The 21,614-nt window shown below is 42.8% G+C and overlaps 1 protein-coding gene across 1 annotated transcript; it reads left to right on the top strand.

Annotated features, from left to right (window-relative positions):
• Positions 1–871: 871 nt before the first annotated feature.
• Positions 872–20,571, top strand: ubxn7 (UBX domain protein 7). Its single transcript, XM_053487155.1, has 11 exons — positions 872–977; positions 11,130–11,283; positions 11,363–11,430; positions 11,537–11,602; positions 12,511–12,623; positions 12,731–12,877; positions 16,628–16,718; positions 17,247–17,374; positions 17,633–18,086; positions 18,653–18,732; positions 18,857–20,571. Exons 1-11 carry the CDS (start codon positions 872–874, stop codon positions 19,016–19,018), a joined length of 1,569 nt encoding a protein of 522 aa, XP_053343130.1. The 3' UTR covers positions 19,019–20,571.
• The last annotated feature ends 1,043 nt before the right edge of the window (positions 20,572–21,614 follow it).

The raw sequence follows: 21,614 nt of genomic DNA, 5'->3' as shown, positions 1-21,614 counted from the left end.
AATAAATATAAGTTAATTTATGTTTACGGAAATATACAGTTTTTTAAAATAAACAGGTAAATACTTAAATAAGCCCCCAAAACATTTTTACTCCATTTTATACTCCAACCGAACATTATACTAATACTCGTTGACTCACTCGTCTGTAAGTTTTTGTCCTGTATACAGGGTCACAGGGAACCTGTATCCAATCCATTAAAGGACACACATACACACACTCCCACATGCTGATGCACACACTACAGGGAACTTGAGAATGCCAATTAGCCTAATCTGCATGTCTTTGGACTGTTGGAGGAAACTGAACTACCCAGAGGAAACCCACCACGCACGGGGAGAACACACAAACTCCACACACACAGACCACAGACCCCAGACCCGGACCCTGGAGGTGCAAGGCCACAGTGCTGCCCACAAAGCCATTGTGCCACCTTATACTAACACTATAGTTATTTATTTTATATTTTTGAGTAAAAAAATTATAAATTGTGAGTGTTTTTAGCTAATTTATTTATTATTATTATTATTATTATTATTATTATATTCCCTATTATATGATTATATTTATTTATTATTTATTTTATACAATAGCATGTTTACCTATATTTAGGTAGTTGTTTATTTTTTATTTTATTTTGTGATTTATTATTTTTGAAATGTACTGTATAATAATAATAATAATAATAATAATTTTATACCACATGTCAAAATAAACATTTTATTTGAGACATTTTTACCCCGACGTTTTCCATTCCATTTAGTTGTTTATTATTATTATTATTATTATTATTACTACTACATTACCCTAGAACCCTGGAAGCGACGAGGTGACGCACGTGACTTCGCGCGCCGCTGTTGGTCAATAGTGCGCATGCGCAGTGCTGTTGTTGTTAACAGTGGCGGCAAGATGGCGGCTCTCGGAGATGCTTCAGGCCCGGGGCTTAATGGGTTAATTCAGCAGTTCACAGCCATTACAGGTAAATATGTGGATTAATTCTGAGTTGTTCGGGTTTGTGAGTTTATATTTTTATCACTGACGAAGGAAGAGACTTGTTCTGTGGTAAAAACAGAGTGAGCAGAAGCTGATGCTGCACCAGAGTCTGAGTGTGTGTGTGTGAGGGAGAGAGAGAGAGAGAGAGAGAAAAGCAGCTGTATGGAGAGGGAGCTGAAGTTCGGGCCTGGAATTTAACACGCAGTATTTAATTCAGTCAGTGGAAATCATACATTAAACACGCCGAGGAACTGATGGACGTGTTGAGGGAAATAAAGTCACTGTGGTAACCCCGGTGCTAATGTGCTAATGAGTTCTCCCTCAGAGTGGAGTAAAGTCTCAGAGAGGGGGGGGGGGGGGGGGTGAGACCCCAATCATGACCCAAACCCATCCTGCGCTCTCTTAAAGCGTTTATAACTCACTAAACTCACTGCACAGTCGTGCTACAGCCTGTCAGTGTGTACAGAAACACTTCTCCACACTGTAGGTGTGTAACCCCAGCCCTGTGTGTGTGTGTGAGAGAGAGAAGCAACATGGCGGACTCGCGGGTTTAAACTCTAAAATCAGAGAATCTGTGATGAAACAGAAGCTGTTTTTACGTCACATTAACTGTTAAACACGTCAGACCCGCGCGTGTGCACAGTGTTTACTGGGGTGTAGAATTCGACACGCGGTGTTTTTTCGGGTCACCACTTTCACTTTTTGTTGTTTTAAAGCCACTCTGCTGCACGGCGCTGTGTTTTTAAGACTCGCCGCTTCTTTTCGTCAGGACGAGGCTGGGGCGCGTGTGCGCATGCGCGGAACGGAGTGGGCGTGGTCTGCTCCTGCTCAATAGAATAATAGTTAATTTAATGTCGCTTTTTTCCTATTTATTAATTATTCATTTTTTAAATTCACATTTAATGTGTGTAATAGTGCACACATTTTACAGTTAAAACCCAGGAGATCATTTTCCTACAATTTCTGGAAACTTCTTCTGTCATTATTCACACTCCTCCTGAATTTAGCAGAAATTATATTCCAGACTTCTTGCTGGTGTTGTTGTTATTATTATTATTTATTATTATTATTATTATTATTATTATTATTTAATACCTACTGCTGATTGGCTGATCCAGTGGCACATTCCTTAGTAAACTATTTATTTAAAATAATTATTTTAGATGAATGGTTAATTATGAAATAATTTCTACTCACTCTCTCTCTCTCTCTCACACACACACACAAGCATCCTTCTGCTTTCTGTCTCCTTTGGTAAGTTTTAGATTAGTGAACCCCCCATATCCCCTCCTTTGGACCTTGTTTAGACATCAGTTCTCCTGGGAAATGTGTCAGTAATTGCTCTCGCCCTCATTATATGTCACTTTTACTGAAGCTGATGTTCACACTAGATTGGAAAGTCACTGGAATAAGGAATGTAATGTTTTTTTTTTGTGTGTGTGTTTTTTTTAAAGAAGACTGGACTGGAAAGTCTGCTTTAAAAGCCCAGGAAGTAGATAGAAAGTGAGGTGAATAGGTAACGGTGATGCAACTTGCAGAACGCTGTAGCTGCAGAGTGGTACTAAGGCAGAACAAGTAGAGAAGGTAGTGTGTGTGTGGAAATGCCCGGTAAAAGCCAGCAAAGAGTTCAAGACACCAAGCAAAACGACAAGATCAGGGAAGGAAGTAAGAACAGAAATCCCCAGTCACCTCCCGATACAATATTATCATGATTCTTAGGTGCTGATTTGATTAAAATTGTGATTCTATAAGTATAGCGATTTTTTTATTTTTTATTTATTTATTTATTTTTTAACAATATCCCAATGTGATGGTGAAATCTCAGATTGCAATTAACACTGTTAAGCGTTCCGCAAGACGAGCAAAGATTTTTAATAAATTTTGACTTGGAAAATGAACAAATCTTGGATTACGAGTACCAAGTATCATGTATCAAGTTTGCGCTTCTTGTTTTAATGTCGAGCGTCATGTGATCACAACTGAGCCAAAGGTTTTTTTCTCTCTTGCACTGCGGAATTGTGGGTAATCGTCTTGTCTGCTGGGTCTTAGTGCGCGTCTTTTACTGCTATAATCAACATCCGTTCTTGTGTGTACTGTTTACCATAACACTGTGACCACGTGTGTGTGTAAAACATATTTTATTTTGTTTCTGTATGCGTGTGTGTACAGCGTGCATGTACTGTTTATTATAACATGTGTGTGCGCACGTGTAAAGCAAAGAAAAGTCTTATTAGAGAGGTTAAAGATCTTTTCTCCCTCTCTGTGTGTCAGCCTGCACTTTATCAGACTTTTTGGGCTGTGGAACAAATAATGTGAGTTGCCATTATTTCTTATGGGAAAATTTGCTTTGATTTATGAGTGTTTAGGAATACGAGCCCACTTCCGGAACTATGCTTGTAATCCAAGGTTCGACTAAAGTATTACATTTTCATCTGATTTTATTACAGTTTTAAACATTTTTTAAAAGTTTTCAAGAGTAGTTAATTGTAGCCTATTTCTTATAATATGTTTTCTCACTTAAAAGCCAAGCGCGGCATTTAAACACTACAAAATAACTTTAAATACATAAGTTTAACATTTTACCACACAGGATGAGGATGTGTAAATAGTTTATTTGTAGGTTTATGTAGAAACAGCTAAGTTTTACCTCCTCAAACGCTTCAAAACTTAAAAGTGAGCATGTGGGTTGAACGCCTGCGAGCATGCAGGCACGTGCGGCTTCTAATGCGTGCGATTTGTGACTAATTAGCGCTGACATGTGTAATGAGTGTGTTTGAGACTAATTCGCTCAAAGAGTTGGGCGGGAAAAGTCAGATTGAAGGTGTGTAATTCTTGATAGATGCTCTGTAAAGCTTCATAACGGCTCTAATCTGAGGTGCTGGTTGTTAATTGGTGATTTCTGAGGCTGTTGACTCTAAATGAACTTCTCCTCTGCAGCAGAGCTCAGTTTTGGTCTTGTTATCCTGGGAAGGTCTTCATGAGAGACGGTTTTATCAAATTCAAATTCAATTTTTATTTGTCACATACACAGTCATACACAGTACGAAATGTAGTGAAATGCCACCAGTGACCTTAAAAAGAAAATTAAAGCTTATAATACGTAATAAATATGAATAAAAGAAATACGATAGAAAAATTAAATAAAAAATAAAAGTAAAATTGAACTAGGAAAAATAGAAATAAAAATAGAAATAAAAATATAAATATGCTGTACGAAGATAGAAATATACTGTACAAGAACATTTAAGAAATTGTAAAATTTTATATTTTTGGGAGAAAGATGGTGTGCAAATATGCATAGAAAAAAAGTGTCTTTGTGCAATGGTCCAGAGTGTAATTGTAAACATGTAGTGTAGATGTGCGTGGAATTGTCCATAGTGTCCATGGATGTATAAAGATTTATTGATTGATTGTGAAAAGATTGTGTTAGTTCTGCATAGTGGTGTGATTGAGAGACCTTATCGCCTGCGGGAAGAAGCTCCTCCTCAGTCTCTCTGTGTTGGCCCTCAGGGAGTGGAATCGCTTTCCAGACCGCAACAGGGAGAACAGTCTATTGTTGGGGTGGCTAAGGTCCTTCACGATATTCCTGGCCTTGGTCCAGCACCGCTTGGTGTAGATTGAGTGCAGGTCAGGGAGCTCGGTGTGGATGATGCGCTCAGCTGATCGCACCACCCTCTGTAGAGCTCGTTTGTCCTTCATGGTGCTGTTCCCAAACCAGGTCGTGATGTTTCCCGTCAGGATGCTCACTATGGTGCAGGAGTAGAAATTCCTGAGCACCTTGGAGGGCAGTCTAAAGTCTCTCAAGCGTCTGAGGTGGTACAGACGCTGCCGGGCCTTTTTTACCATGGTGTTGATGTGACAGGACCATGCCAGGTCCTGCGTGATGTGAACACCGAGGTATCTGAAGCTGTCCACTCTCTCCACTGGGCTCCTGTTGATGATGGGGGTCTGGTAGTTCCTCACCTGCTTTGTACTGAAGTCCACTATCAACTCCTTTGTCTTGCTGACGTTCAGGAGGAGATTGTTTCTCTGGCACCAGTTCTCCAGATTTCCAACCTCCTCCAGGTAGGCCGTCTCATCGTTGTTCGTGATCAGGCCCACCACAACAGTGTCTCAGCAAACTTGATGACGGTTGTGGAGTTGGTAGTGGCCACGCAGTCATAGGTGTACAGAGAGTATAGCAGGGGGCTCAGAACACAACCCTGGGGGGCTCCAGTACTGAGAGTGATGGAGGCTGAGACATGTCCACCCATCCTTACTGCCTGTGGTCTGCCAGTCAGAAATTTGGAGATCCACTGACACATTGATGAGCTGAGTCCCAGGTGCTCCAGCTTGGTGGTAAGTGTGGAGGGAATTATGGTATTAAATGCAGAGCTGTAGTCGATGAAGAGCATTTTCACATAATTCCCCCTCCGAGTGTCCAGGTAAGTGAGAGATGTATGGAGGAGATGTGAGATTGCATCGTCCGTGGAATGGTTTGGACGGTGTGCAAACTGTAGTGGGTCCAGTGTGTCTGGTAGTGAAGAGATGATGAAGTCTCTGACCAGGCGTTCAAAGCACTTCATCACTAGTGAGGTGAGGGCTACAGTGCGATAGTCATTGAGGGAAGCAGGACGAGGTTTCTTTGGGACAGGAACAATGATGGACTCTTTGAAGCATGTGGGGATCACCGACTGAGATAAAGAGATGTTGAATATCTCAGTGAACACAGGTGCTAGCTGGTCTGCGCAGGCTTTGAGAATACGGCCTGAGATGCTGTCTGGTCCTGCTGCTTTCCTGGTGTTCACTCTCTTGAAGGCTCTCCTCACGTCTCTGCTCGGTGATGATGAACGTGCTTCCGGTGCTGGCAGTGTCTTCCTGTCTGCAGCCGTTAGTCTGCAAGTCCCGTGGTGTAGGCAGCGGTGCGAGATCTCAGAGTGTCGCGGATGGTTTTATCCACCCTCGGCTTCTGGTTGGGAAACGTTCTAATAGTCTTTTTTTCCACGGTTTCATCCGCTAGTTTCCCGATGAATCCCACAACCGCTTCCGTAAACACGCTGACGTCATCGGAGCTGTTCCTGAACATGTCCCAGTCTGCGTCATCGAGTGCGTCCTGTAAAGCGGCCACCGATTGGTCCGTCCAGCGCGCAACCTCCCTCTGAACCGGAACTTCCTGTTTCAGCCTTTATTTGTATTGGCATGAGGAAGATGGCGGCGTGGTCAGGTTTACCAAACGGAGGGCGAGATTGTGCCTTGTAGCCGTCCTTGACCGTTGTATAGCAGTGGTCCAGTGTCCTTTCGCCCCTGGTGGGGCAGGTGATGTGCTGATGAAAGTTCGGCGCTGCGCGTTTGAGGTTGGCACTGTTAAAGTCCACCGCCACAATAAGCGCAGCGTCCCGGTGTTGTGTTTGTTGCTGTGTGAGTGCCTCATGCAGCTCGCATAAGGCAGTGTCCGTGTCCGCTTGTGGTGGAATATAAACGGCACTGATTATGACCGATGTAAACTCCCGAGGTAGATAAAAAGGACGACACATGATGGACAGTAGTTCCAGGTTTGTGTGCAGGAGCGTGTGAGAGGAACAACGCTCGCGCTGTTGCACCAGCTGCTGTTCACCATTAAACACACGCCGCCTCCCCTTGACTTCCCTGAGTCCCGTGTCCTGTCCATGCGATAAACCGAGAAGAACTCGGCCGGCTGGATGGCGTGGTCCGGCACCGCTGGGTTCAGCCATGTCTCGGTGAAGCAGAGGAGATTGCAGTCCAGAATGTCTCTCTGGAACTTTATCCTGGCCCTGAGGTCATCGAGCTTGTTTTCCAGTGACTGGACGTTGGCGAGCAGGATGCTAGGCAGAGGTGTGCGTAGGCCTGTCACGATAACAAATTTTGCTGGACGATAAATTGTCCAAGAAATTATCGCGATAAATGATAATATTGTCGATCTGAGACCATTTTCATCTAGCATAATGATAATGGCATAATAATGCACATACGCCTTTCAAAATTCAAAAACTTTTATTTTTAGACTATTTAACACTGAAAATGGAAAACATTTTAAATATCCACAATAACAATGAACAAAACAACCAAAAACAATAAAAGCAATGGACTCTCAGTCTCTGTTAACAAAAAATGCACTTGAATAAATACCAAAAACAATAAATAAAATGGATGTAAACAAAATTGCACTTCAAAAAATATTAAACAATAGGCTCAACATGCATTCCATAACAGGCAAAACTGCCTGTTAAGACCTTTGTAAACAAACAAACAAAAAGCCTCAAGCCATATGCAAAAAACTTTTGAAAAACAATTTCTCCAGCAAAAAAAAGTGAATTGCAGTCTATGTACACCAATGTTGAGGGAGAGAGATAGTGATTTTATGGCAGCTTCCGTGCAAGAAATACCAACATGTTGACTTTGTGTGGCTTAAGGCAGGATCTCTCAGGAGTAGCAATGTTGCCAGCTGTGCTAAACATTCTCTCAGAGCTGGTGCTTGTAGCACAAATGCACATGTATTTTTGGGCCAACTTGGCCATCAAAGGATATCTTCTTTGATTGTCATGCCACCACACCAAGGGATCACAAGATGCATCAATTGCATCCTCTTGGAGGAACTTAGTCAGCTCTGCATCAGCCAGCACTCTTTTTGGAAATGCAGCCTGGGCCTGACTGAGATTACGAGCTCTTCTGTTTTGAAGAAGGTCACTCAGCCTCTTCTTCTTGGTGAGTGCGGCAGCAGTAGGTTCATCCTCGTTTCCTCCAGTGGCTTTGCTGCAGCTCTCACCACTTGTACCTTCTCCACTTTCTTCTGGTCCTAAGTCCAGTAGCTCTTGCACAAGCTGATGTTTGACATCATCCAATGCACCTGCCTCCATGCTGCCACGATACCTTGGATCCAAGATGGTGGCCTTTCTAAGTAGGACATTGATTGCAGGTGAGCTGTATTTTTCAGTCAGTACCCTGCACATGTTTTGTTTAATACTGGCTGTCAGTGCAGTGTCATCAGGGCCTGGAGAGAGAAGGTCGTCTTTAATCAGTTCCAACACAGGCTTAACCGAGGACACCATGACGTATTTTTCTCCTGAGATGATGTCTGCTCCAGCCCCCTTTCTACCATCTTCTGCTTAGTGCCCCATCGTGTGACAACATCCTGTGTGAAAGATAATATTGTTCTTGTTCATTAGTTTGTCTATCAACATTCTTAAATAAGATAACTTCTTTTTACATGTCCATTATTTTTAGTAATGCTCATATTGACCATTTAACCGTTAAACGAAAGTAAACATTTTGACCGATTATAATACTATGGTAAAGGTTTTTTTTTTTCCTTTTTTGTTTTTGTGCTGCATGGTAATATATATATATATATATATATATATATATATATATATATATATATATATATATATAATCCAAGCTGTGGATTAAGGTAGGCCTGCTATTTTTATTTGATGAAAAAAATGCCGTTTTTTTTCAAAGCTTCAAATTGATTCAGTGTTTTCTTTTTGTCATCATAATTTGTTAATTATTTAAGTTAATAAAATATATTTATTGTAGGCCTATCTTATGTTTTTTATTTATATTATTTTATTGTTTTTTTTCTGTTGTCACTGTCAGAAATGCTGCAGGTGCGTAAATTTTATGTGAATCCAGGTTCTGTAACTTCTGTTGTTGATCTCTTCTGCATGTTTCGTTTGCACGTTAAAATAAACCCGTGATTTTTATTTTTAATGGATCACAGACACGTGTCAATTTTATTTTTTACTTAATGCCAATTCAATATTATAATCTTATAAAAATAAATATAACGATAAAAATCGGATAACGAGCGGCGGTTGTCGGTCGGGAAAATGAACCGAAATGAGCATATTATATAAATATTTTATCTATGAATTAAACACCACTCACCAGTATTAGACTGTGTTGGGGAAGATTATCCTTACTCTGTGCCTTCCTCAGGTCTCTCCTCTTAAGCCAGCTCAGGTTGAATGTGTTGACCAAACCTTTACAGAGTCCTATGGCACGCGCTGTCCGATCTTTGTTGCTGTCCAGACCATGGGACACAGCGAGATGGAGGTTGTGACCAAAGCAATTGAGCCATGGCCAGCCAAGATCCCTTATTGCAGCAACAATGTTAGCACCATTATCTGTAGTGATGCAAACTAGTTTGTGCTCATCCAGTCCCCAATCTGCTACAGCAGACTTCAGGTTTTCTCCAAGGGTGTCAGCAGTATGGTTATCTGGGACATACCTGGTCTCTAAACACTTGGAGTGCAGGCTCCAGTCAGCACTTATATAGTGTATAGTCAAGCTCATATAGGGGGTCATGTTTGAACTTGACCACATATCCGTAGTGGCAGAGAAAAATTGGATGTCTTTGATCTCGTTTAGTATGTCATCTTTAATGCTGTTGTACAGTTGTGGAATTGCCGTTTGTGACACGTATGTTCTCCCAGGCAATTCATACTGGCTGTCAAATGTTTGCAGCATTCGTCGAAATGCCGGCTTTTCGACGATACTAAAGGGCAGCATCTCTTTAGCAATCAAGCGAACTACACTGTCGGTGAGTGCACACCATTTTGCACTGTCCTGTTTGTACTTTGTTTGTCGACTAAATGCCCCAGTTATGGTGCACTGTCGAGAAGACGAAGCTGTTGTAGCTTTTTTTTTTCCCATCTGGGAAAACTGCAACGGATGATTGTGTTTTAGGTGCATGTGCATGTTTGTTGTGTTACCGGTTTTAGTCGATACTGTTTTACAACAAATGCGACATACCGGCTCGCTCAGGTTAAGTGGTTCACCATGGTCATTCGGTTTGAATCCGAAGTGCTCCCACACGGCAGCTGTCGCGTTTGGCTTTGAAACCAATTCCATGTCACAACTTGCGTCTCGTCTTTTTGCTCTTCTCTGCAGTCGCCTCAAGCACTCCCGCCTTCCCACACAAAGTCCATGTGACTGACAAGCGCCGCCTCCCCACACAAAAGACAATGCAACTGACAAGAGGGTTCGCTTCTCCTACGCTAAGGAAACGAGAGTTGTCATTCAGTCGCGGATAACAAACAAGTATGCAAATGAAATTATCGCGGCCGGAAAAATTATCGAGGTCATTTTTTTTTATCGTGCGATTAATCGATTTATCGACTATCGCGACAGGCCTAGGTGTGCGGTGTGCACGGGCTCTCAGCCTGTTCCTGACGCCGGCTCGTGTCCCTCGAGGCCGCCGCTTCGCGTCGCGTCCTTTGTTTTCCCTCAGGATCTCACTCGGCCAGCTTGGATCCGTCGAATTGTGAGTACATTGTATACCAATAGAAACGAGTGTCTCTATCATAACTAATGTACTCCATGGTGGTAATTTGACTGGTTTTAAAACGCTAAAAACTAACTTAAAGAACAAAAACAAAGAAAAGGTGGTCGGAGCAGTCGTGACGGCAGCCGACCTCACCGGCGCCATCTTGGAAAAAGTCACCGGTGCTTGATGGGTTTTACAAATGCACTTAACACAATACTGTTCTTGTAAGAACTGTTCCAGTTGCAGTGACTTTCTTTTTGAATCAACTTGCAGTGATTTTTACGTAGCCATGCATCACATGTTTATTTCTCTATATCAGTACACTTTAATAAATGGAGTGACCGGTGACTCTAGAGCTGTGAATCTTTTGAGTCTTATCAGAGATTTGCTCATCCCTTGTTGAGAGACTCAGTTGATTCGGGAGGTGACTTAGAAGATTTTCCTGAATTATTACTTATTCCTTATTATTATTATTATTATTATTATTATGCAAAATGCTGCAGAATTACTAAATCAGTTCAATTAATAAAAAAAAAAATTATATAGCACTTTTTATACAATGGTCACTGTCTCAAAGCAGCCAATGCACGTCAGGTGATAATGTTGGTAATAGTGTGTGTGTGTGTGTGTGTGTGTGTGTGTGTATGTATATAATGTACTGTATGTGTATCTAAACAGTAATGGCAATGCATGCACAGAAATCTTTAAGCTTCTATACTTACATTCACGTCTACACATTTAATAATTCGGTTTTATTCTAAGTGATACACGTAAAGCTCTATAATAACTTAATTATACATTTCTGTAAGATTGCATGATTTGAATCGTTTTTGTTTTTGTACTGATGGTTTTTCTGTTTTTTGGTCGCAGGGGCCACGGAAAGCGTCGGGAAACACATGCTGGAGGCGTGTAACAACAACCTGGAGATGGCCGTCACCATGTTCTTGGATGGAGGAGGAATCCCGGAGGAGCCGAGTACCAGCTCCAGCGCGGCCGCAGCGTCCGGGAGCAGATGCCACTCAGAGTGAGATTTACTTTAACACTCAGAGCTGTTTCGTGTCCCGGTGCGTTTCTCACAGACGCTGTGTTTTACATCCCGACAGAGAGACCGTGCGAGCGCCGATCCCTCAGAAACAGGAGATCCTGGTGGAGCCGGAGCCGCTGTTCGGAGGTGAGTTACACACAGCAGTGTGGACTGGGTGATGACGCGGGTATAACACCTGTCTGGTAATAATCTGTTTGTTTATTTTTGTGTTTATTGTCTCCTTGTGTTTTAGTACCGAAGAGACGGAGACCGGCTCGGTCCATTTTCGATGGATTTCGGGATTTCCAGACTGAAACCAGTAAGTTCCCAGGGCTCATAGCTTCTTCTTTACACTCGTACCCTGGAAAGCTTGTGGACTTGTTATGGGGCGGGGCTTTTATATATATTTTATATATATATATATATATATATATATATATAATATGACAGGTGCGCAGTTTGTTGCAGGTCCACATGTCCGGTTTGTTCTTGTGGTTTTGCAGCAGAACTCTAGTTTGTGAAGTTTGTTGATGTGCGTGCGGTGCTCAAATGCTAAAGTGCAGGATGGACGTCTCACTAATGATGAACCTCCCGTATATACAGAGGTCTTTAGCCGTGCATGCTGACACAGGAGGTGTGTGTGTCCTTCTCTCAAGTACAAGTACTACAAAGCCAAATTTATTTTATGAAGTGACAGAACGGTCAGTCTCGTCCTCTGACCGGAACAAGATTTCCCTCTTCTTTATTAGAACGAAAACAGGAAGTAACAGGACAGGTTTAATCAATCAGGTCACACACCTCAATTTCGGTTCTCTGGAAATTCACATTCGTACAAAATTTTTTTTGATTGTGAGAATCTGCTTCGCGACAATGACGATTATTAAAAGCGCTATACAAACAACAATATATAACAAAATATATACAATATATAACAAAATATATTTATTAGGAGGCTATATCTGTTAGGGTTGTGAATTACCAGGGACCCGCTGGTCCGATGATATCATGAGACCTATTTTCGGATTCGGGGGAAAAAAAAAAATTGTATCCCGGTCCCCATCTTAGCTTGTGTATTTCCTTGCAGCCACACAGGATGCCGTTACTGACTGCCAGGGTGTAAATAGGTTAGACAGCACCACCTGAAGGAATATAAAGAAACTGCAACATTTTACTACTGGCGATACATGAATTGTGACATAACTGAATCGTGTGTGTGTGTGTTTTCAGTCAGACAGGAGCAGGAGCTGAGGAACGGAGGAGCGATGGATAAAAAGCTGAGCACTCTGGCTGATCTGTTCAGACCCCCGATCGAGCTTATGCACAAAGGCAGCTTTGAGACGGTGTGAATACACACACACACACACACACACACACACACAAACATGCCTGCGGAACCTTACATGCGTCCTTAATTACTCATTATTTGTGTGTTGTTTTAACCCTCCAGGCGAAGAACTGCGGTCAGTTGGAGAACAAGTGGCTGATGATAAACATCCAGAACGTCCAGGATTTCTCCTGTCAGTGTTTAAACCGAGACGTGTGGAGTAACGAGGCGGTGAAAGCCATCATCAGAGAACACTTCATCTTCTGGCAGGTGCTGAACCTCGCCTTCAGGAATCATTACACACACGCTGGTTAGAGACATGTGGACCTGAGTTAGAACAGGGACGTACGTGCGCCGGTTATAGAGTGTTTGTGCATGACGTTGTGTCTTAATATTGTGTGATGTTGGTTGCAGGTGAAGGTCAGGGAGTGATTTATTACACTGGAAGCTGTTACGAGCTCTCAGAATTTTCCTCCGCACCTCCGAATGTTCTTTTATTGCATACCAGAGGTTTCGGGTGGAAGTTGGGTACGAGGAGACTCGAGTGATGCTCACGAATGAAGAGAACATAACTTGCGTGGCCAATTTATTAACCATAAGTATAAAAAAGGTATATTTTTAACAGTTTATCTCTGTGTGTTTGTTGGTCGAAGAAGAAGAGGAGGAAGGCGTGTTCGTAAGAGAGAGAGAAGAGGAAAGGCAAGAGTTTAGGAGTGATAGTGGGGACTTTGAATGTTGGGACCATGACAGGGAAGGGAAGAGAGTTAGTTGATATGATGCAGAGAAGGAAGGTGAATATACTGTGTGTACAGGAGACCAGGTGGAAAGGTGGCAAGGCTAGAAGCTTAGGATCAGGGTTTAAATTGTTTTACCATGGTGTGGATAGGAAAAGAAATGGAGTAGGAGTTATTCTAAAAGAGGAGTATGTAAGGAATGTTCTAGAGGTGAAGAGAGTATCAGATAGGGTGATGAGTCTGAAGCTGGAAATTGAAGGGATAATGTTCAATGTTGTTAGTGGTTATGCCCCACAGGTAGGATGTGAGTTAAAAGAGAAGGAGAAATTCTGGAGTGAGTTAGATGAAGTGATGCAGAGCATCCCCAGAGGGGAGAGAGTGGTGATTGGTGCAGACTTCAATGGACATGTTGGGAAAGGGAACAGAGGTGATGAAAATGTGATGGGCAGGTTTGGTCTTCAGGACAGGAATGTAGAAGGACAGATGGTGGTGGACTTTGCAAAGAGGATGGAAATGGCAGTAGTAAATACTTTCTTCCAGAAGAGGCAGGAACATAGGGTGACATATAAGAGTGGAGGCAGAAGCACTCAGGTCGACTACATCTTGTGTCGACGTTGTAACCTGAAAGAGATCAGTGACTGCAAAGTGTTGGTAGGGGAGAGTGTAGCCAGACAACACAGAATGGTGGTGTGTAAGATAACCCTGGTGGTGAGGAAGGCGAAGAGGACAAAGGCAGAGCAGAGGACAAAGTGGTGGAAGCTGAGAAAGGAAGAATGTTGTGAAGTCTTTAGGGAGGAGTTGAGACAGGCTATGGGTGGTCAGGAGGTGCTTTCAGTTGACTGGACAACTACAGCCAATGTGATCAGGGTGACAGGTAGGAGGGTACTTGGTGTATCATCAGGAAAGGGGAAAGTGGACAAGGAGACTTGGTGGTGGAATGAGGAAGTCCAGGAGTGTATACAGGGAAAGAGGCTAGCTAAGAAGAAGTGGGACACTGAGAGGACTGAAGAGAGTAGACAGGAGTACAGGGAGATGCAGAGTAAGGTGAAGGTAGAGGTGGCAAAGGCCAAACAAAGAGCATATGAGGACTTGTATGCTAGGCTAGACAGAAAGGAGGGAGAAGTGGATCTGTACAGGTTGGCAAGGCAGAGAGATAGAGATGGGAAGGATGTGCAGCAGGTTAGAGTGATTAAAGATAGAGATGGAAATGTACTGACAGATGCCAGGAGGGTGATGGGAAGATGGAAGGAGTACTTTAAGGAGTTGATGAATGAGGAAAACGAAAGAGAACAAAGAGTAGAAGAGGTGACTGTTGTGGAACAGGAAGTAGCAAATATTGGTAGAAGTGAGGTGAGAAGGGCGTTGAAGAGGATGAAGAGTGGAAAGGCTGTTGGTCCTGATGACATACCTGTGGAGGTATGGAAGTGCTTAGGAGAGGTGGCAGTAGAGTTTTTGACAAGTTTGTTTAACAAGATCTTGGAGAGTGAGAGGATTCCAAAGGAATGGAGGAGAAGTGTATTGGTGCCAATTTTTAAGAACAAGGGAGATGTGCAAAGCTGTGGCAATTATAGAGGTATAAAGCTAATGAGCCAGACAATGAAGCTGTAAATAAGAGTATTGGAAGCTCGGTTAAGGGCAGAGGTGAGCATTTGTGAGCAGCAATATGGTTTTATGCCTAGAAAGAGTACATCAGATGCAGTATTTGCTTTGAGGATGCTGGCGGAGAAGTACAGAGAAGGTAACAGGGAGTTGCATTGTGTCTCTTTAGATTTAGAGAAAGCGTATGACAGGGTGCCAAGAGAGGAGCTGTGGTGTTGTATGAGGAAGTCTGGAGTGGCAGAGAAGTATGTTAGAGTGGTGCAGGACATGTATGAGAGCTGTAAGACAGTGGTAAGATGTGCTGTAGGTGTGACAGAAGAGTTCAAGGTGGAGGTGCGTCTGCATCAAGGATCGGCTCTAAGCCCCTTTTTGTTTGCTCTGGTGATGGACAGGATGACAGATGAGGTAAGACAGGAGTCCCCATGGACTATGATGTTTGCAGATGACATTGTGCTCTGTAGCGAGAGCAGGGAACAGGTGGAGGAAAATTTGGAGAGGTGGAGGTATGCTCTGGAAAGCAGAGGAATGAAGGTTAGCTGCAGCAAGACGGAATACATGTGTGTAAATGAGAGGGACCCAGGAGGATCGGTGAGGCTACAGGGAGCAGAGGTAAAGAAGGTGCAGGATTTTAAGTACTTAGGGTCAACGGTCCAGAGCAACGGGGAGTGTGGAAAGGAGGTGAAGAGGCGGGTACAGGCAGGTTGGAATGGGTGGAGAAAAGTGTCAGGTGTGTTGTGCGATAAAAGAGTATCAGCGAGAATGAAAGGAAAGGTGTACAGGACAGTGGTGAGACCAGCGATGCTCTACGGCTTAGAGACAGTGGCGCTGAAGAAAAGACAGGAGGCAGAGTTGAAGGTAGCAGAGCTGAAGATGTTGAGGTTCTCTTTGGGAGTGACAAGGATGGATTGGATCAAGAATGAGTTCATCAGAGGGACAATCCATGTTAGATGTTTTGGAGATAAAGTCAGAGAGGCCAGATTGAGGTGGTTTGGACATGTTCAGAGGAGAGATGGTGAATATATCGGTAGAAGGATGCTGAGGTTGGAACTGCCAGGCAGGAGGTCTAGAGGAAGACCAAAGAGGAGATTTATGGATGCAGTGAGAGAGGACATGAAGTTAGTTGGTGTGAGAGAAGAGGATGCAGAGGATAGGGTTAGATGGAGGCAGATGATTCGCTGTGGCGACCCCTAAGAGGGAACAGCCGAAAGACAAAGAAGAAGATCTCTGTGTGTTTGTGTGCACAGAGGTGATGGGTTTAAAACAACAGCTATAAGCCAGACTTTTCCATAATGTTTTATGATGATCCACATCTGTAGCGTTGTTTCATCCAGATCATTTGAAGGACACCAGTTTAAAAGAAGGCCCGTTACCTGTCGAAAATCAGACCACAGTCACATGGGGCATGTTGGTGCCGAGGTCATGAGCACACCGAAAAAACAAACCACGCTTTATCTCTACATATGATTGTTAAACAGCACTAAAGAATCTTAAGACAAATGAGACCCAGGGTGTTACAGACTGTGATGATGGATCTCGCGTCCTTCCACTCAGGGGTGAAAAAAAATCATTCCTCCTTAAAATATAAGGATCAAATGCAGCTGATTCGGTTCTGGTTTGTGTTTGTAACTTTCCCAGGGGAAAACCTTTTAATAGTTATCACTTCATAACTCGTTTTGTTTGTTTAAAGGTCTACCATGACAGTGAGGAGGGTCAGCGCTACATTCAGTTCTACAAACTCAACAAGTTTCCTTATATCTCCATCCTGGACCCTCGTACAGGTAAGACACGCGCACACACACTAAACCATGGGTGGAGCTTATCTTGTATTCTGTCTACCAAACAAGGTTAAGGGCGTTGGTGGGGGGCAACAATCAGGAAGTGGTGATGCTAAAATAAAACCCCAGTGGCAGAGGCACCTGTTGGTTACCGAATAGAAGAACTGGTTGTATATAAACCATACAGACATTGAGAGATATTTAATATAAGATAAGATAAAACTTTATTCGTCCCACAGTGGGGACATTTCTTTGCCACAGCAGTGTAGAAAAATGTGCAGATAGAAAGACGGGTCAGTACAGTGTATAAATATAAAAGCAAAACAATAAAATAGTTTCACCGCCAAACTAATTGCATTACTAATTACTAATTGTGCAGTATATAATAATATTGCACAGTTTAAGAAATGGTCTTATTGCACAAAAATGTAAGATATTGTAACTATATGGTAAGATTGTTATTTGTGGTATTACTGTCAGTAACAATAAGATGGCGATGACTGTAACCCTGCACTGTTTTGTAATCAACAGGTCAGAAGATGGTGGAGTGGAATCAGCTGGACGTTTCCTCCTTCCTGGATCAAGTGACGGGGTTTTTAAGAGAACACGGCCAGTTAGACGGACTCTCCAGTCAGCCTCCAGCCAAACGAGCTCGCTCTGTACGAACACACACTCACTGTACACAGCACAAAGTCTTTCTGTCTCTCTGTCCTTCTCTCTGTGATGCAGGGGTCACTCAGTGTATTTATTATTTTGTTTGTTTGATTATTTATTGTATCGGACTGCTCTAATTAAAAAATTGGGAAGGTCAGAGAAAATACCCAGTTTTATGCAAAAGTTTTAATGAGTTTTAAGGCTAATTGCTAATCGCAGGCTTTGTTGTCGTGGCTCTAACCTTTCTCTGCTGTTCCTCTCAGGAGAGTCTGATCGACGCAAGTGAGGACAGTCAGCTGGAGGCGGCGATCAGAGCGTCTCTCCAGGAAACGCACTACGACTCGAAGCAGGAGAAGGCGGAGTCAGAAAACGACTCGGACGCCGAGGCCTTCTCCGACAGCGAGGGCATGATCTCACTGGACGGGTCGGACAACGAGGGAGGAGGGAGAGACTCCATAGACGGGAACACTTTGTTAGAACAGGCCCTGCCCACTTCCTCAAATAGCCCCGCCCAGAGCAGGAAGTCTCCACACAAAGAGTCCAACCACAGAAAAGAAGAGAGCAAGAAAAACCACGTGGAGCCGCCGCCACAACCGAATCACAACCCCATAGAGTCACAACAACCACGACAACAACCACCACCACCGCCACAACAACGTCATCATGACCAAAGTCACAAAATCACGACAACCCAAAGCACACCGCCTGAAGACAACGGTACACACACACACACACACACACACACACACACACACACACACACACACACACACAACCTGCGCTCGATATCTATATATTCACATTTATTACTGCAGTTCAGCGTAGAGCCACTAGGGGCCACTAAACACTATATTAAGTCAGGTTAGCAACTGCAGTTACTTTTTTTTTCCTCATTCTTCCTTTTCTCTTTTGTCTAAGTGGTGTTAACATGTTTTTTTCTTCACATCCTTATCCTCCTACTTCTTCCTTATGTCTCTTTTCTTTCTTTTTTTTCCCCAGTCCATTCTCGTTCTTCTGCTTCTCCTCCTCCTTTTCATCTTCTTTTCATCTACTCATCTTTTTTTCTTTTCTTGATCATTTCACTTCCTCCTTCTGTTGCTCCTCCTCTTATTTCTCATCTGCTTTCCCTCCTTGTCCTCCTCCTCCAAGTCCTTCTTCGTTTCATCTTTATTTTACTCTTTTTCTTTAAAGCTCTGTAAAATAAATAAAAACACGCCCACTTGTCAGCTGCCACACTCGCACTGTGATTTGATTGGTCTGTTTTTTTTTGTTTGTTTTTTAAGGTCCGAAGGCTCGTCTAATGCTCAGATACCCAGACGGTCGGAGGGAACAGATAGCGCTGTCTGCTAACGCTAAGCTTATGGTATTTAAGACTCCAGAATCTCATGAAGCTTAATTTGCTTAATTTTTGTTTTTGTGTGTAGCACGTTGCTAAAAGCTGGTATCTCTGATCCCCCCCAACCCCAATCCCCCCCCCCTCCCCCCAGGCTCTGGTGAGACACGTTCAGTCAAACGGATATCCGAACGAACGCTTCGAACTCGTGACCAACTTTCCACGAAGGAAGCTGGCTCATTTGGACTATGACATCACGCTGCAGGAGGCGGGGCTTTGCCCTCAAGAGACTGTGTTTGTGCAGGAGAGGAACTAACTCCGCCCTCTCCTCGCTTTTTTTTTTTTTTTTTTGTTAATTTTCATATTCGTCCCTCATCCGTTGTTCCCCATGGAGCCGAAAAGGATCGCGTTCCCTGGAAACGGACCACACGTTCATATTTATTTGTGAATATTTCAGCACATCCCTGCTCCCTCCGGGTCTTTTTCGGTTTTCCAAACAGCGATCGTGGAATAATGTGAGAGGAGAGTTCGATCAGGTTCAGACGATGGATCAAATAACGAGTGACTTTAATGAAACCGAATCATTTGTTTCTGTGAGGATTTTAACCCTGACCTGTTTTAAAACGGTTTGAGCCACGCCCTTGTCTACTTCCCCTTGGTCGAGTTAATGAGTAAAAAAAAAAAAAAAAGTACATGAGCAATAGAATGTGCCACACAGTATTTTACAATAATACTTCTTATATGTCTTTTCTTTCCTACGTCCTCCACGTCCATAACGAAACATCTCTGCTAACCGGTTAGCTAGGTAACTAGCATACCAACTAATAAACAGACCATCTGGTTTTGTTCTATAACTAGTCTGCAGGCTAATCACCTTATTAATATATATAAAGTAAAGAATTAAACACAAATCTTTACGGCGAGTGTTTTGATGGTTTGTCCCACTCGTTTGTGCGGCGCCGATGGGGAAGTGGACGACGGCGTGGCCACGTTCTTGCGGCTCTCGAAGCTTAGCGGTGGAATTAACTGGATCTTCAGACTTCAGAGGAAGCGTTAAAAGCGCCGACTCGTCAGGACGGAGCAGTGACCGTGTGGGGCGTTACATTTATAGTGAATTTTTCTGTCTCTTTTTTTATATGCTGCATCATTTCCACAAAAAAAGTTGATTCTCAAATATAACCATGAAAAAAAGCTGCGTGTGTGTATTTGTACGTAGGTTAGGTTGGTGTAATTATTTCATTAACTTTGGTGTGCAGTGTGTAAAGCTGAGGCGGTAATCCAGCTGTAAAATGAGATCACTATAGGACACGTCAACAAACACTTCGGCATCCCATAATTTCACATATCAAAAAATTTACATTATGTCCTTGGCTTTATACACACACAAACACACGCAGGGCTTCTGCTTATACACAAATGTTTTTGATCAGGCATCACTATTGTAAATGGCGGCCCGCAGTCAGGATCTGGACCAAGTGACAATTCTATCCGGACCGTGATGTTTTTCTGATAAAAGCATCAGGGTCCCCCTCAGGGTGGGTGTGGCTATACAAGTCACTCAACAGCCAATCAATCTGATAGTTTACCTTGTATAGACGGAGTGCGCAAAAGTAACACAAACAAAAGCGCGACAGCATGACTTATTGCAAGAAAATACAAGTAGACTGAAAACTGAACCTTCAAAGATGAATGTACAGAAACATATCAAAAGCAGTCTGAGGTGAGGGCGTGTACGATACCCGAACTGAGAGCCCGGTGTGACGGAGCACCCGGTGTCGACTTACATTTATTTGCAGCCGTGCATTTGAAGATTCACTAAAGACTAACTCCAGGCTGTTGTTTGTTTTTCATACAGATACCGGGAAATAACACGTCCATCACAGATCAAACTGTCTAACGTACACATGTTTAATGTAGTTACAAAAAATTGGTAATAAATATAATTGAAATACTATGAAAAATTTTAAACGGCTAATTTTTTTTAGACTTAAAATACATTGAAACCTCGGATTGTGAGTAATGCGGTTTGGCAGTGTTCCACAAGACAAGCAAATATTTTTAATAAATTTGAAAAATGAGCAAGTCTTGGTTTACGAGTACCGAGTATCATGTATCACGCATATGCTCCTTGTTTTGTGGCCGAGTTTCACTTGGTCACAACTGAGCCAACAGTTTTTCTCTCTCTTGTGCTGCGGAATCGTGGGTAATCGTCTCCCCTGCTGGGTCTTAGTGCGCGTCTCTTACTGGTATAATCAACATCCGTGCACGCTTTTTCTCCCTTAGCCTGTCATGATGTGTGCACGCGCGTGATTTGACACCGGGCCAGTTTACACACGTGTGTTTGTGACCTGGCACGGTGTCAAATAACTCGCACGCATAACGACAGGCCCAAACACACACACACAGCGCCTGGGCGCATAAACGAAAACACTTATCTGTCGGGGTTTATTTTTACTTTTTTTAAAGGTTAAGTGCAGGTTAATTTGTTTTATTTTTACTTTATATTTTGTGTTAATTATTTTTATTTATTTATTTTTTTTGGGCTGTAGAACGAATAGTTTGAGTTTCCATTATTTCTTATGGGAAAATTAAATTTGGAGTGTTTTGGAATACGAGAACGCTTCCGGAACGAGTTATGCTCGTAATCCAAGGTAACTGCATGTATAGATTTCTGAATCTTAACAAAACATGAAATTCAGACCTCGGCTTGAATTAAAATCTTTGTAGACTGGACCTTCATGAAGTTTTATTCTGGACCCATGTTTTAGTCTCTAAATTGGAATTTAAACCAATACTCTCATGGTCTGTATGCTCCAGGGGCGTAGATTTAGGGTGGACGGAGGGGATGTGCCCCCACCAATATCCTCCGACCATTAAAATGTCCCCACCAATAATTTAATCCACTTAAAAAA

Source organism: Clarias gariepinus, chromosome 25 (genome assembly GCF_024256425.1).
Source record: "Clarias gariepinus isolate MV-2021 ecotype Netherlands chromosome 25, CGAR_prim_01v2, whole genome shotgun sequence".
Classification (NCBI taxonomy): domain Eukaryota; kingdom Metazoa; phylum Chordata; class Actinopteri; order Siluriformes; family Clariidae; genus Clarias; species Clarias gariepinus.
Note: the sequence above shows the minus strand (reverse complement) of the source record. Positions and strands in the feature narration are given on the sequence as shown.